The 14264-nt window shown below is 43.6% G+C and overlaps 1 protein-coding gene across 4 annotated transcripts in view; it reads left to right on the top strand.

The window, feature by feature from the left end:
- Positions 1-13243, top strand: part of DNAJB6 (DnaJ heat shock protein family (Hsp40) member B6) — a 63252-nt gene extending 50009 nt beyond the window's left edge. For 3 of the 4 annotated variants that reach the window (XM_082046753.1, XM_082046755.1, XM_082046754.1), the window contains one exon: positions 3481-11626. In XM_082046753.1, coding sequence (XP_081902879.1) covers positions 3481-3794 — 314 coding nt within the window. In that variant the 3' untranslated portion in view covers positions 3795-11626. The other variant, XM_082046756.1, reaches the window with a different exon arrangement.
- The last annotated feature ends 1021 nt before the right edge of the window (positions 13244-14264 follow it).

The following is a 14264-nucleotide window of genomic DNA, read 5'->3' as shown; positions in this document are numbered from 1 at the left end:
GTGTACTGATGCTTTTACAGCATACCCCAAACAGCAGAATAATGCCAACAGCAGCTTAAGAGGGAATTTTCTTGCAGTATAACACAGGTTAGCTCATCTTAGCAAAAATGCTAATTACAAATCTTTGATGACAAAAAGTTAGGGAGCTTATGAGGAAAGCTTAAACACAAACTTCCAAAGGGATGCTGGTCCCCTGAGTCCAATACTGAGTTGTGCTCTGGGTTTTAGCGCAGATTGCCGCCTCTCTGGGGTTTCAACGAGTTTGCAAACAGTCCCTTCGCCACTTGTTGTCAGCGGATGGTATCGAAACATTTCTCACTGATTCCCACCCTCAGCCACGTGTCCTTTCCTTGTGCTTCAGCCGCAGCTGTGTTGCACAGATAAAGCCCAAGCGGGAGCAGCCCGGTGCTGTGCCTTGCCTGGCGCAGGCAGCGTGCAGGCAGCGTGCAGGCAGCGTGCCAGCACAGCCAGGGTTCGTCTGAATTTGCTGGGCTGCTGCAATGTGTCCAGCCAATGTGACGGTGCAGTGCAAGGTCCAGCTTTGGGGGTTACTTTTGCATCATTTTTGAAGGAAAGAGAAACATGCATTACAGGCATTTTCTGGGGTTTTGTTGTTGTTGTTTTTACCTTGATGTATCATCTTTCATGGAGCAATTGAATTATGAACCCAGCTGGAGGAGGCTGTGTGGCTCTCAGGGGACAGTGCTTGCTCTGGACCGCTTGCAGAAGAGCCGCAGTTGGAGAACACTCCAGGCAAAGCCTTGGAGGGTCGTATTGTGACTTTTCACAGCCAAAAAGTGCCATAGTTGTAAGGGCTCATCCCAAAACTCAGAGGAGGTGTGTAACATGCAGGTACCATCATTTTGCAGAGTCAGAGCTGCGCTCACACCCTCAGGAGCTGAAGGCTAAAACCTGCTCTGGGGAGCAGCTCTCACAGGGTTTGATAAAGCAGGTCAAGCTCTTCTGCCTCTTCTCTAGGCTGCACTTGATTTGATTGGGAAGGTGGGAGTACCGGATGCCTTTTTATTTTTTTAACATTTCATTTTAAGTTGAACTGGAGCAGCGAGTGCTTGCTGAAGGTCTCTGTGGCTCCGTTGGGTGCTCGGCGGTGTCACAGCTCAGCGCAGGGCAGCTCTGCAGCGCCCTTGCTGCAGGAGGCAGGTCAGGGAGGCGTCAGGATGCACCGATGCTGCGGGTACGTCACCAGGGAGGAGCAGGGTTATTTTGAATCCTTCCAGTGTTAAACTGTGCCTTTCGAACCAGGTGAATTAGACCGAAGGTGTTGAGATTGATCTGGTACTTAGGAGCTATTTATTGGGGTGTGTGTAGAACATCTGATTTAATATTTTACTGTGTTAAGTGTTAGTGTGTCTGCTCAGGTGTCACTGTGATGCACACACACACACATGCAGTTTTGAGAGTGGCCCCAGCACATTTCTCATTCCTGCATCTGCTTGCCAATGTATGTTTTAAACATGCATCGAGCAAGACTTTGCACACCAAAAAGAAAGCCTTGCAGTTTGTGTTTCCATGGGAGGGGAGGGATCTCCTCTTTCTGGTTCACTATAATTTGTTCGGAAGTGAACTCTCTTGACTGGTTTTTGTGTGTGCAACCTGCGTACATGGCTTTCCTATGCTTTTTTTTTTTTTTTTTTGTAAATTTCTGGCATTTTATAGGCTTCATTTTCATAGGCCTGGTATCATCAGGCTGATCTGTGCTTCAATGCTGTTTGTACAGTGTGTAAAATCCCGTAGCCTCTTACGGGCAATGCCAGCAATTCTGTGCCTGGTGTTTTCTGAGCTTTTCCTTGCCCACCGCCTCTTGTAGCTGAAGCGCTGTGCCCCTTGCAAGGGCAAAGAGCCATTGGGGCACATTGGGGCAGCTGTGAGCCGCACACCCAGAGCTTGCCATCGGTATGGGGCAGGCAAGCGGTGTCTAAGTGCAGAAATCCTCAGTGTTATCGCCACTTGTGTGTTCACCTTGTTCGCTTGTGCCTTTGGAGGAGCAGGAGGCTCCAGGGTCAGAAGGTGTGAGCGTTGGGGCTGTGGGGGGAATGGGCATTTAATCACCTGGGAAAAAAGGTCTTCTGCATAATATTTGTGCACATCAGGTGCTCAAACACACGGCGGGGTGATGTCTTAGAGTCCTTTTCTCCTACAATGCCTCGGGTGCCGCATCGCACTGTGAAATGACTTTTTAAACATACCTTGCCTCCTTTTCCTCATGCCCTCAGAAGCATCTCCCCGGGTAGGATTACAAGGTAAAGACGACGCAACCTGTTTTGTTTGAAAATGTCGGAGGTTTGGTGCGCACAACGAAGTGGGTATTGCCGCTCTTGTTCCTTACTGCATACGTGGTGCTTTTTCCATCTTCAAAGCATTTTCCAGCCATGAACTAAGAGCGCACACATTAGCCGAGAGCTCACACCCCTCCCGAAGCAGCTGATGCCGGGCACATCCCAGGAAAAAACTTCCAGAATGTGACACACCACTTTAGATGCAAATAAAATGACGCTGTATTTCATCAGCTCTATTAAAAGTACTTAAGTAATTGAATTAACGAAACTTTTAAAAGCCTTTAAGAGACAAATGTGGTACACACCTTTCTTCTCACTTTTTGTTTTCTTATTTTCCCCGTTGAATGTCTTCGGTTGGCTTTTTTATTTGTTATCTTACTGTTTGCTTTTTGCTGTGTGGTTTTGCTGGGTTTGTTTGTTTGTTTGGGGGGGTTTTGTGTTACAGTAGCTGATTTCTCTACTTCACAACATTGGTACTGTTACAGGTTCTGCAGAAAAGTGTCATCTGCAAAACAGCATGAGTATGATGGGAGTACCTCGTCTTTCATGTTAATTTTACAAACATTGGTGTTCTATGCCCATTGTGTCCATTCACCTTTGGTGTGTGTGCCTGCCTTGCCTCCTGGACTGCGCTCTCCCCTTACATCTTCAGCCTAATTTCCCATCTTCATGTGAACCTTCACACTCCTCTGCCGTCCTCCCAGCTGTGGATGTCCAACATCCAGCCCCTCTGAACCCACGTTGGCTTTGATTTTCTCTCACCATCCCTGTAGCCAGCCTGGGTATTTCTCCCTCCTTTCCCTAAAGCTTTTACTTGAGCAGGGCCAGCCCTTCCTAGGCAGACAGTCCAGGTGAGGTGGGATGAGATGACTTGCTCTGCACAGGACAGAAATATTGTCCAGAGCCATGTGCTCAGCTCGCTCACCCTGCCTTTTGGGAAAACAGTGGCCCCAGAGCTGTTGTATCTAGCTGACATTTTTGGTTGGCTTCAGTGTGGTAAGATGCCACCGATGGAGCGTTCTGCTCCAGACACTCCCCAATCAGCAGATAGACAGGACTGTCTACAGCCAAGGCAGTAGTTCTGTGACACCCAAATTCCAGCCCAGTTTTGTGGGTTTTTTTCAGGCTAAAATTAAAACATTTTGTTCGCAGCTCACTTTTCTTGTACTCTTTGCTTTTTCAGGTGTGGCAGATGAAGAAGCCTTCGCCGAGGAGTGCAGACGGAGGGGACAACACGCTCTGCCTTTCCAGCCCACCAACCCTCGCCTGCTGAAGTCTCACAAACCTGCCAGTTCCCCCAAATATGCCTATCATTATAATAGCGATGAGGTGGAAGAACAAGATAGAAGCCGGGTTACAAGCAGCTTGGAGACCCCTTTTTATTTATCAGGTGTGCACAAGCATGTTGATGAGAAATGTGCAGAAAAGGATCCATCAGATAGTCAAAAGCCAAAACCAAAAAGCCGAGCGAGAGGTTATTGCTGTGTGTTGACTTAATGTTAGCTCCCCGGTAGGAAATAAACGGCATCTTGTGTGCCTTCATCCTGCATTAGTTTTGCTCTTCCATTTAGTCAGGATTCACAAATGCCCTGGGATATTCAAGGTTCCAGGGCAAATATTGTTATGCTGCTGAAGTGCCCATGCTCTTTGTTCTTAGAAGTGAAGGCCTTTTAGAGATTAACTAATCACAATACTTTGCACATCGTTTACTTAAATTGTGCTTGACTTCCTTGCCGAAGGAGAAGTTCAGCAACTTGACATTATTTCTGGAAGCTGCAGTTTTAGGCACTTAAATCCTAGTAGAAAAGGCTGAGACTGTTCAGGCAAACATGGAAGCATGGCAATTGTCCCAGTTATTTTTGGAAGTAATTAGTCATTTGATATATTTCCTGACTGTAATGTTTTGGCAATGTAGTCCAGAGGCTATCTTGGACAACAGAGTCCTCGCAACTACTTGATTTAATTTGAACCTGTGGTCAAAGATCACCCAGGACTACCAGGACAGGTTTTTCCGAAACATGAAGATGACTTTCTACTTGGATGCCCAAACCAAGCGCCCTTCTCAGTAGTGCTCAATTAGGTGAAGTGCTGAGAAGTGTGAGCGTGAGGCACCTCAGGGTAAAAACAGCATATGGAAAACATGCACTGTGCCCCAAAACATGTGCTCATGTACCCCCAGGGCTGTACCAACTTCCGCTGCACTTATGAGCCTTTAAATCTAACACTGACTTCTGTGTGGAAGACCTAAAGATATCGTGTGGATGACAGCTTGAAAAAATAGAAATGTTCAGATAAATGTCTTCCTGATCAGTTGCTGGAAGCCTTGTCTCTTTAGGGATGGCCAAGTTGAATCTTCTTTTTTTAAGTTTAAAGTTTCTCTGCAGAAACCTGATTGTAGCTTCAATGTAACCTTTGGGCTCTGCATTTGGAGACTTGAGGTTCTCTGCAATCATAACCATACTTTGTTTCCAAAGAGCGTTTGATTTTGACACGCACCTTGCAATTTTTTGGAGCAATTTTTAAGATTGCTTAGGACTTTTTGCTGTGAATCTATTTGTGCTCCAAGATGCACAAATTTGCAATTAAAATGAATTTCCAGAAGTATTTATGCAATCACAAAATCCTCTCTTCTACCAGTAGATTTTGAGTTGCCATAAAAGATTCGGGGTGAAAACTTGGTTGCAGTAAGACTAAGGTTTTTACTGTTGCTTTAAATATTTTGCCTACTGTTCCTCTGATGGACAGGGCTGCTGAAGAACTGGTCGAGTCAGTCATAAAAACCTACGTGAGTGTCTTAATCCCTCCCTGGGACGTTTGTGCACGAGCCCTGGCCAATAACGCCCTTCTCCTTCATGGGTGTTCACCTCTGCCAACTGCCTTGCCCAACAAGCAGGCTTCACCAGCGCAGCTCTGTAATTATGTAGACCACTTAATTGCTCCTGCTTGGCTTCTCGTTGATCACTGCAACAGCTGCCGTGCTTACACGGGCCAGCGTTGGGCAAAAATAGCATCTTTTGCTGTCTTGGTCCAACGCCGACTCACTTCAGTGGAAAATAAGGTTCAATGGTCTCGACCCAGGTGCTGTTCCACCTCGAATCAGATGGTTTTGGCACCGCTGGCATGTGGCAGTTTTAGATGATGTCCCAGTTGGAGCACCTCAAGCAAATCCTCCATTGTTAATGATTCACCTGCAGTGAAACGGTTTTCTGTTCTAAGAGTGTGAATGTTTGAGTTTTAATTTATAAGTAATTAACAAATTTAAATGAAGGAAAGGGGGATGGGTTTTATCTTCACTCCGTGGTAGGAATGGCTCTGGAAGTGGCCGTCTCTCTCTAGCGCCCAAGGAGAAAGGCTGGCCAACTCATTTAGACTGGCAACCGATATCCAAAGGTGAGATGAATCCTCTCCTTAGTCAGGATTTCCAGGTGTTACAATGGGTTTTTAATGAAAAAATAAGAGTTAAGTTTGATTCTTCATCTAGCTGACACGTTGCATTTTAGTAGAAATTGCGCTGGGTTTCCTACTGTTCATGGTTTCATAACAGCCTTTAGAATAAGACTTCACCTCTTGTGCTCTGAAGTTGCTGCATATCTCAAGCAGTCCTCTAGCTCCAAACAAGTAATGTTTTAAAAAGAATTCACATACTAGAAGTAATGTACTCCATGACTGTATGATGTATGGCTGACTGGTGATGTCCAAGTTATAACAAAGTGGTATTTATGCCAACAGAGACCTGGAGGTTGCAGCCACTAATTGTAGGGGTAGTGGTAAATACCCCCCAAAAATGCTTCTCTGGATTTGAGAGTTTTTGATCTTTATGTAGCATGAATGATTTAAATGCTGGATTGTTAAAATACTGAAAAATTACTTTATATCAAAGATCATTATTTGCAAGATAATATTGCAAGGTTTGCTCTTCCTTTTGAATGAAATAGCTTGCATTAACCTGAAGCTTAACAACATTAATAATTCATTTTTTGCTGCATTTTCATCCACTGGCATCCCTGAAGAGGAAACCACTTTAAAAGAACAAGCCTAACTAATCTTGATCCTTTCCTGCCATGGATTCCTCTGCTGGAAAGTTGAGCTATTTGTACTTTATTACATCTTTAAGGCAATTTCCATTCTCTTTACTGACATACGGTTTCCTGAATTACACATTACTAACTAGTAAAATCGATGTGCTTCGTTATCCAAACTAATTACTTTATAATTCCCTCACAGACCTGTATTTGGGCACGTAATGGAAAGAGAAAGGAAAGCAAAGCCCCTGTTTTCTGTGGAAATCTAATACACGAGGCATGCTGGAGGTGCAGAATTGGGAGGGAGCTCACACTCCCTTTGCTCCACGTCCCCTGGCTGTAACTGCGTATCCGTGGGACGGGCAGAGGATTGGAAGATTGGCTGGTGGATTTGGAGGCCGGCTCGTTGTTCCCTGGCTTAGCCAGAGCTGCCTTCACGCATGTTTGTTTGGCTGCTAGTAAGAGAGCATCCCATTAACCGTTTGCTTCTTATGGAAGATGGCTGGGTTGCACATGGAAGGGCTTCCAAGGCTACGTAGCCTTGCAAGCTTTCGCTTACCGTGTGGGAGTAGAAGCTTGGACTCTATTCAGTAATAGTATTGCCTTAACTAATAACAGGCAAGCAGGTTGTATGTGGCTTTGGTATGTTCTTGTAGTAATTCTAGGCAGAATTGGTAATGAAAATAGTATGGTGAGCAAGCATGAAGTAAGGCCCGAGTAAGTCGCTAAAGCTTTTCAGTCCCCTAAAACATCAAAATTGGGATTACATCACTGGGTTGGCCAGTGAAACTGGAGAACTCACCCCTCGGATTTAACAGTTCGGGTAATTAAATAGTGGAGCAGCATACCTAGACGGGGTGGGATGTTTTGTCACCTCAGGTCTTTATGTAAAGGCGGGTTTTCTCTCCGCAGTGTTCTGTGGCATGGGCAGGAGCTGTGGATGCGATGAGAGAATTAGTAGGTCAAATTGTGGTATGTGTTGGGCAGTGGCTCGGGCTGAAAGGAGGAAATGTGAAAGTGTAGTGTAAAGCTGTAATTGTAAATTGAGTCACACGTATGAAATTATACTGAAGCAGTGATTTGGGATGGGTTTTTGTAATGGCATATGCAAGTGGGGTCAGTCTAAAACAACAGATGGTGACTGTAACTCAGAAGTAAGCTATCTACCTTTCAAATAGCAATTTATTGTTTTGACTACAGAGATTCTAAGAACAGAAAATTAGAAAGCACACTACAGAACCTGATTTGCAAATGCCCTGCTGCCATGTTAAAGCCCTGTGTGCATGTTGGAGCCATGACTGCTTTCATGGTTTGAAGGAGGGCAAAAGAGTGGCTGCAATCTTAGCAGAAGATTAGTAGATCTTGAAAACTATTTTCTTTGGGATTTGAGCAGAAAGCATAAATCACTGTCACCCCCAACCTCAGTGCTTCAGAGCCTAGAAGTAGAAGGAGACTCCTCCAAAGTCTTCATCTTTGCAGGAGATCTTTTATAAAAATCAGGCCAGGGCCTTTATTACTGACTGATGTTGGTCGAGAAGTGGCAATACCTCATTTTAATGATTGGTTGAGACTGAACACCTTGTTTCCTTCTGCTGACTCCTACGCTCCCATTTGCTGGCAGAAGGAAGGTGGAGCAGACCTGCGGCTGCTCTGCATCCCGGTAGAGCAGGCAGGTGTCAGGCAGGGCTGGAAGAAGTAGGATGCCACAAATGGGTTGGGTAAGAGTGTTTTCCCCAAGACACTTGACCTTCTGGGTCGATCGCTTGATGTGCACACCTCTCTTGCAGCTGCCACCCAAGAATGTGACAAGTTTCATAGTCAGTGACTGAACAAACCAGTGACTTCGGGAGGTGCAAGTGTCAGAGAAGTAGAAAGCCAGAAGGAAAGTCAATCTGGGACCCAGCAAAGAGGCTTCCCAATTTGTTTTGGTCCTTGCTGAGTGGCTGAGAGAGTTGCTGCAAGTGTTGTTGGAAGTTGATTTTAGTCTTCAGCAGCTTTTTGAGAGCTGGAATAGCTTCTGTGCTCTTTACTGCTCTTCTGGACATAGAATAGAGGGGAATGATATCAGAAGAGCAGGTCAGCAGATGCGGTTTGTTTTAGACAAGAATTATCCAGCCTGCAAAACAGGTTTAATTCCAAGTGGTGTGGATTCTTACTTCATCCATCTCTGTGCCTGGCAGCTGACAAAAGCAAGAATGTACCAAATTAGGCTGATTTCTGTCTGCATTTGAGTGAATCTTTTTTCCAAATGTCAAAGCTTGGGAAAGCTCTCAGCAGCCTATGCTCCCCTCACCCTTCCCTTAGACTCTCTGTCTTAATATCATGCATTTCTAGAGTTTAGATAGCTAACAATTGCTTCTAAGGCTGGAAATCTGAAAAGCCCATCTCCAAGGCCAGAACTGTTTGGCTGAAGCCAGTCCAGCCAGGCACTAACTATGGGAAGTCTCCGTGCCTGCTTTATGATGCTGATGCCTCACCAGGACACAGTTCACTGCAAATTAATCAAATAGTAATGGGACTGCTGCTTTCTAATTCAGATTTTGTTCTCTCATGACTTTAGGGCTACTCTTGTAACCAAGGTAGCTAAATATGCTTTTAATTAGTGCTGGTTGAAGTATTCAAGTGAAATAAGCACCGAAGGGTTACATCTTCAGTGTGCAATTTTCTTTTTACTAGCAGCTGATTCACTTGTTTGGGTCAGGTTTTTGGTCATTATGACCCAGCATAGCATCACTGACACTAACAGACTGGCAAAATTTGACCTCTACTTTCTTCTTACGTGGGGGTAGAAAAAGAAATGGTTGAGAGTGAAATTATTTATCACAACAGGCTCAAAACAGAAAAGACCTGGCAGTTTTCTCTTGAGGAATACTCTATTTGTGCGTTATCTCCTGCTTCGGCCAATCTGTTTCTGTGTGTCAGTGATAACACTTGAAAGATTTCCACTTTTCACTCTTATCATTCCAGAGGCTGGTAGGAGACCATGTTGTCAAATGCCCAACTATCTTCATAGCGCATTATTTTAACATTTGAGTTGTTTCATTTAGAAGACAATGAAGTATGTGGCATTCGTTTCAAGTGGTAATTTACATTGACTCACAATATTTTTGAGGAAGAGTTGCTAGAATTGCTTTCAAAGTCTCAAAGATTTTAAGAAAGTGAACTGTTGCAAAAAAGAAAAGTGTTATGATATAAAATGGCAGTTTCAAATGAGATCATGCCTGTATGTGGAAGCCTTTAAAAAATACTGACAGTGTGTTGAGAATGAAAAATGGGAAAATGATGAAGCTAATTAAACCTGTTAGGGTTTAATGATCCTTTCCCAAATGTCTGTGTTAGTATTTCATAGTTATTACATGAACTAGTTCTGATCAGCTGATATGATGTTGTTTTCCCTCCAGTAAAGGGAAGAATCATTTGAATAACACCCTTTGGATGACGGATTCTCAAGAGTCAGCGTGTCCCTTCCGCCTCCATTGGCCTCTGTGGGAAAGCAAAGAGATGCTTGAGATGTATCCCTCACAGAAGTAACTTAAATGCTGAGGGATCCTGTTTTTGACAATGTATAGGTGACCGAGGGGCTGACATTGAAGTAAACTTTATGGATGGAGTTCTTAATTAGGAGTTGTCCACGAATTGTCTGTGGGGACAGGATTGTAGCTCGGAAGGGTGTCGGGGTGCAGGGAAAACACAGCGTCACCTGCAATTCTGCAGAGCACCGCCAGTTTTCCTCTTCCTTAAACAATAAAACTGGTTTCCCATCTAACTTTGCGCAGGCTAATCACTCATGGCAGAGTTTCTAAATAAATACCCTGCTTCTTGACTCAGATGATTGCAAAAGATGAAGTCATGCTGTTGATACAGTGTAGGAGCTAGAGTGATAACTTGGGAACTGTTTCCCTTTGCTACAAGGGAGTGTGTTTCCTCTGACGCACAAGGTTTTGATAAAGTGATTTTAGCCCAAAAACTACCTCGTGGTTCTCCCTAAGTCTTAAACTGAAGAGCTGCAGTTCTGCTGTGGGCACAACCCTAATTGCACTTGGGAGGAGCTCTGCTTAGGAGCTAACTTCAACCACGGTGTGGCTTAGTGCTCCTCTGACCTCCCACCGCTTCCTTGTCCTGTCTTAATTTTGCTATTGGTGCTAAACTGATGGAGAACGAGGTGTGATGGTAATGTGGCTTCCTCAGGGTCACATATGCCTGCAGATGGAATGGGGAATATAAGCCCATTTCCAGACGGGCAGAGCTGGGCCCTTCATGGGCCGTTCCTCTGCCTCTCTCAGCTGGCTCCTCCGCTCCAGACTGGCCCCGTTCACTGGGCTGTGCTGTTCCCAGTGTCAGAGCACCGCTGAGCTATAAGATCCCACCAGCTATCTTGAAGCATCAGAGAATGATTAGCTGAGGGAAATGTTTGCCAGCTTCAGGTTTCGATTTACAAGTGCGCTTGGTGTTGTTTCCGCACAGTTCACTGTCCATGCAAGTCTGCTAGCAAGTTGCATTTTACTGCAAGTTTGGAGGAAAGAATGAGATGCAGAGCAAAACCTGGTTTTTATGCATCTTCATGGCGGGGGGAGTAATTGGGATGATGATCTGGATGTGGCTGGAAGCTTATGCCTACTGAACCTGTAGCAGATAATTGTTGCTTGAACTGAATACTTCCATGTGCCATTGGGACTGCAGTAGAATATAACCTATGGTGCATAGTTAAGCATGAGCAGGCTGATGACCTGCATATGAAATGCATATTGGTAAACACTGAGCACCTTCTTATTTACTCAGGATTGTCAGCACTCCCTAGTCTTAAAATGGAAATGCAAATATTGTGGTACCTCTGATTACTCTGAGCAGGAAATGCCAGTACTTAACTAGCTCCTGCTATATAAGTCTTATTTATTGCTTCTGTTTTGAGAATTATTCTGGTTTTGCATGTGCTCTAATTTTGAAGCTTTTCCTGAATGGCTTTGAAGTCTTTTGAAAAAGTTCTCCAGGTCTTTTCAAACTTCAAAGACTGATAGTGTTTTCTTTGTATCCTATATAAGGGTTATAGTAGAACTGGGGATATAGTAGAATTGATCATTTAAAAAAAATGCATTAGAAAGCCAGACCTTTTCTTTAAGATTCCTTAAACTAGGGGTGTCAAACTCATTTTCACTCATTACATTTGACCGTCTGAATGCAACCACGAGGCTGATGTGACCTGTGGTGAAAATAAGTTTGACACCCCTGCCTTAAACCATTCAGAGAACGTGTGCTTTTTCTAGAGGGAAAAGTCCATGAATGCTGTGAATAGTGTTTTACAAGCCATGTTTCCTCAGGATACAAAGAAGGCAGCAAGAGGAGGAAGCAGAAGCAGAGAGAGGAACAGAAGAAGAAGAAGTCAACCAAAGGGAGTTACTAAAACGGACTTCTTTGCCATGCCAATACCTTTATAATAATGACGACTTAATGTTATATTTGAGCACACCTCTTTTGTGTATATTTTTTGATTGTTCACACTGCTAGCAAGGAAGTGACTCATGTTTAAAACTGTACTAAAATTGCACTATGTTATTCTTTTTAGTTTCACGGAGTGGCTTTCTTGCCAGTCAGGTTAGGGAATTCGAATGAGGCTGATCTTGGTTAGAAGTGTGTTACGTTTGAAGATGGGAAAGTGTTGCAGAATTTCTTACCTCTTCCTTCCCTGGGACTAAAACGACTCTAGTCTAGTGTTTGTTTATTTGTCTTGTAGGATATAAAGGGTTGTGCAAATGCCTGTTTCTTTGCTCACTCTGGCATCAACATCAAGCCTGTTGAAAGAAGAGTCCTATTGGCTCATGTCATTGGGAATGGGATTGAGGCATGAGCTCTTTTAGGGTAATTTATGCAAGCTTAATAAGTGACTTTTACGGTTGGGGTTTTTTTTCCTGAGCTGGGCAGCAAACATTTGTCCCAGCTATTGAAAAGTTCCTTCATTTTAAATTGTGTCATGAAGTTATATACTCTGATTTTAAGAAACTTGGTGTAATGATGGTCTCCTGTAAACACTCCTACTGATTTCCATAAGCATAGTTGACTCCTGATGAATCATTTAGTGAAATCATTCCTTATTTTAAAAGGTTATTTTCAGAACCTAGAGACAAATGATCTAAGTGCTACTTTAAAACTGCTCTTTGTTTCTGCTGAGTAGGTTTTAGATAACGTTTTTTCAGCATCTGTATAAGATTTTATCAAGTTGTTTCCGCAAAGAACTTACACCTTTATGTATGACAGCATTTCGCATCAGTTTTATTGCAGGACTAATTTTTTTTTAGCCTGAAAAGATGTTTTCAGTGTAAAAGAAATATTATTTTTTTGGCAAGATTACTTCCTTGCTTCCCATACTTGTCTCATGTGCATGACACATTGCTTCTCTTAACCTGTTAGTTTGTACAGAGCCCTTCTGTTGCCTTAAGCATTTATAATACCTGCATGTTTCTTGTCAGTATGTCGCCTCCTCTTTTTAACCTCCAGATAGGAGTTAGCAGCTTATGGTTTTGTTTTGTTTGTCTTCCTTTTGCCAATATATTGTTGCTGTAACAGACTTAAACCTGGCAATATTGAAAGTCCACGTTCCTGGAGAAACTTACTCATCCTAACGTTTAAAAGATGTAGGAATGCACATAATGGTGTAAGGAAGGAGCTAAACACAAAAATCAAGCCTGTATTCTAGCATAGTTTGATATAACAAATTCTGGTGTCTCTGGTATCTGAACAGTTTAGCTTCAAATGCTTACATTACCCTATGTAACTCTATGCAAACATATAACCATATGTGAACTCTGTTAGGGTATTTAAATTATAGTTAATATGAAATAAGACTGAGTACCAGTTTTCTGTCACTTAAGTACCACATTTTTGTTTTGTGCAGTGTTACTAATATTTTAAAATAAAGAAAATTATCCTTTATACTTTGTCCTCTTGCACTGTACTGTAGACTAGAGCTGGCATCACTTAGTCATGTTTAGTTTCACTTAAAGTTTAGGCTGTAAGCACAGGGGAGAGAGTTGACATTCACAGAACGCCCACAAGCATACGGAGTTATTCCTTTTGCTAAATCCATGAGCGAGTTGATACAGTCCCTGTGTCAAATGGCTGATACTGGAAAATGAGGTTTCTTTCTGGCTGGAAACATGACTATAAGAAATATACCTCAAACAGAGCTTGCACATTTGCCGTGCAAGGAACATTCATCCTCAACAATACACAACACTTTGAATTGCATCGGATTTTGTACACTTTCCATATGTGGGAGAAGTCCCCCCAGTACATATGCCAATTTTAAGCTCTTAGTGTTCCTTATTTCTTGGGAAATGGTGAATGCTTTGGAAAAGCAGGGGAGGTGGAAGAAGGGAGAGGTGATGCCCGTGTAGAGCTGGTCTCCTCTGCGCTGTCCCCCTGCGGGGAGCAGCCTCACGTCATCGGACAGGGTGGCTCCGGATCAGGAATGTGCCTCCAAGAGTTAGAGCAGACCTGGATTTGGGTACATAAATATCTTCTGGACTCTGATCCCTGTGCTAGGAGGAGGACAGAGCATTAATTAGTTAGGAGACTTGAAGGTAGGCTCTAAATTAGTGAGGAAGTCTGTCTCACCAAGGGCATGCTTGTCCCACCAGGAGGGTGCTGGTGTGCTTGGGGCTGGGCTCCTACACCCCATGGGGAGAAACTCCTGGGAAACACAGAGGCCCCTGAGGAGGGAACAACTGGAATAATCTTTCCTGTAACTACCTTGTATCTGCCTAAGCTTGCCCAGAAATTAAGAAATGTGGGCCCATGGCCATTGAGTCTAATTCCTTCCTTCTCAGCCTGGATTCTGGATTTTTTTCTTGTTGTTCTTGTTTTTTCCTCCTGGATTTTAGCTGAAGGGTCACTGCTTAACTGAGCAGCGTGGAGCAGGGCTGGGGGTAGCACTGTGCTCGTGCGGCTATAC

This window comes from Streptopelia decaocto, assembly GCF_964273445.1.
Source record: "Streptopelia decaocto genome assembly, chromosome: 2".
NCBI classification, from domain to species: Eukaryota; Metazoa; Chordata; class Aves; order Columbiformes; family Columbidae; genus Streptopelia; species Streptopelia decaocto.
This window is presented reverse-complemented; position numbering and strand designations above follow the sequence as displayed.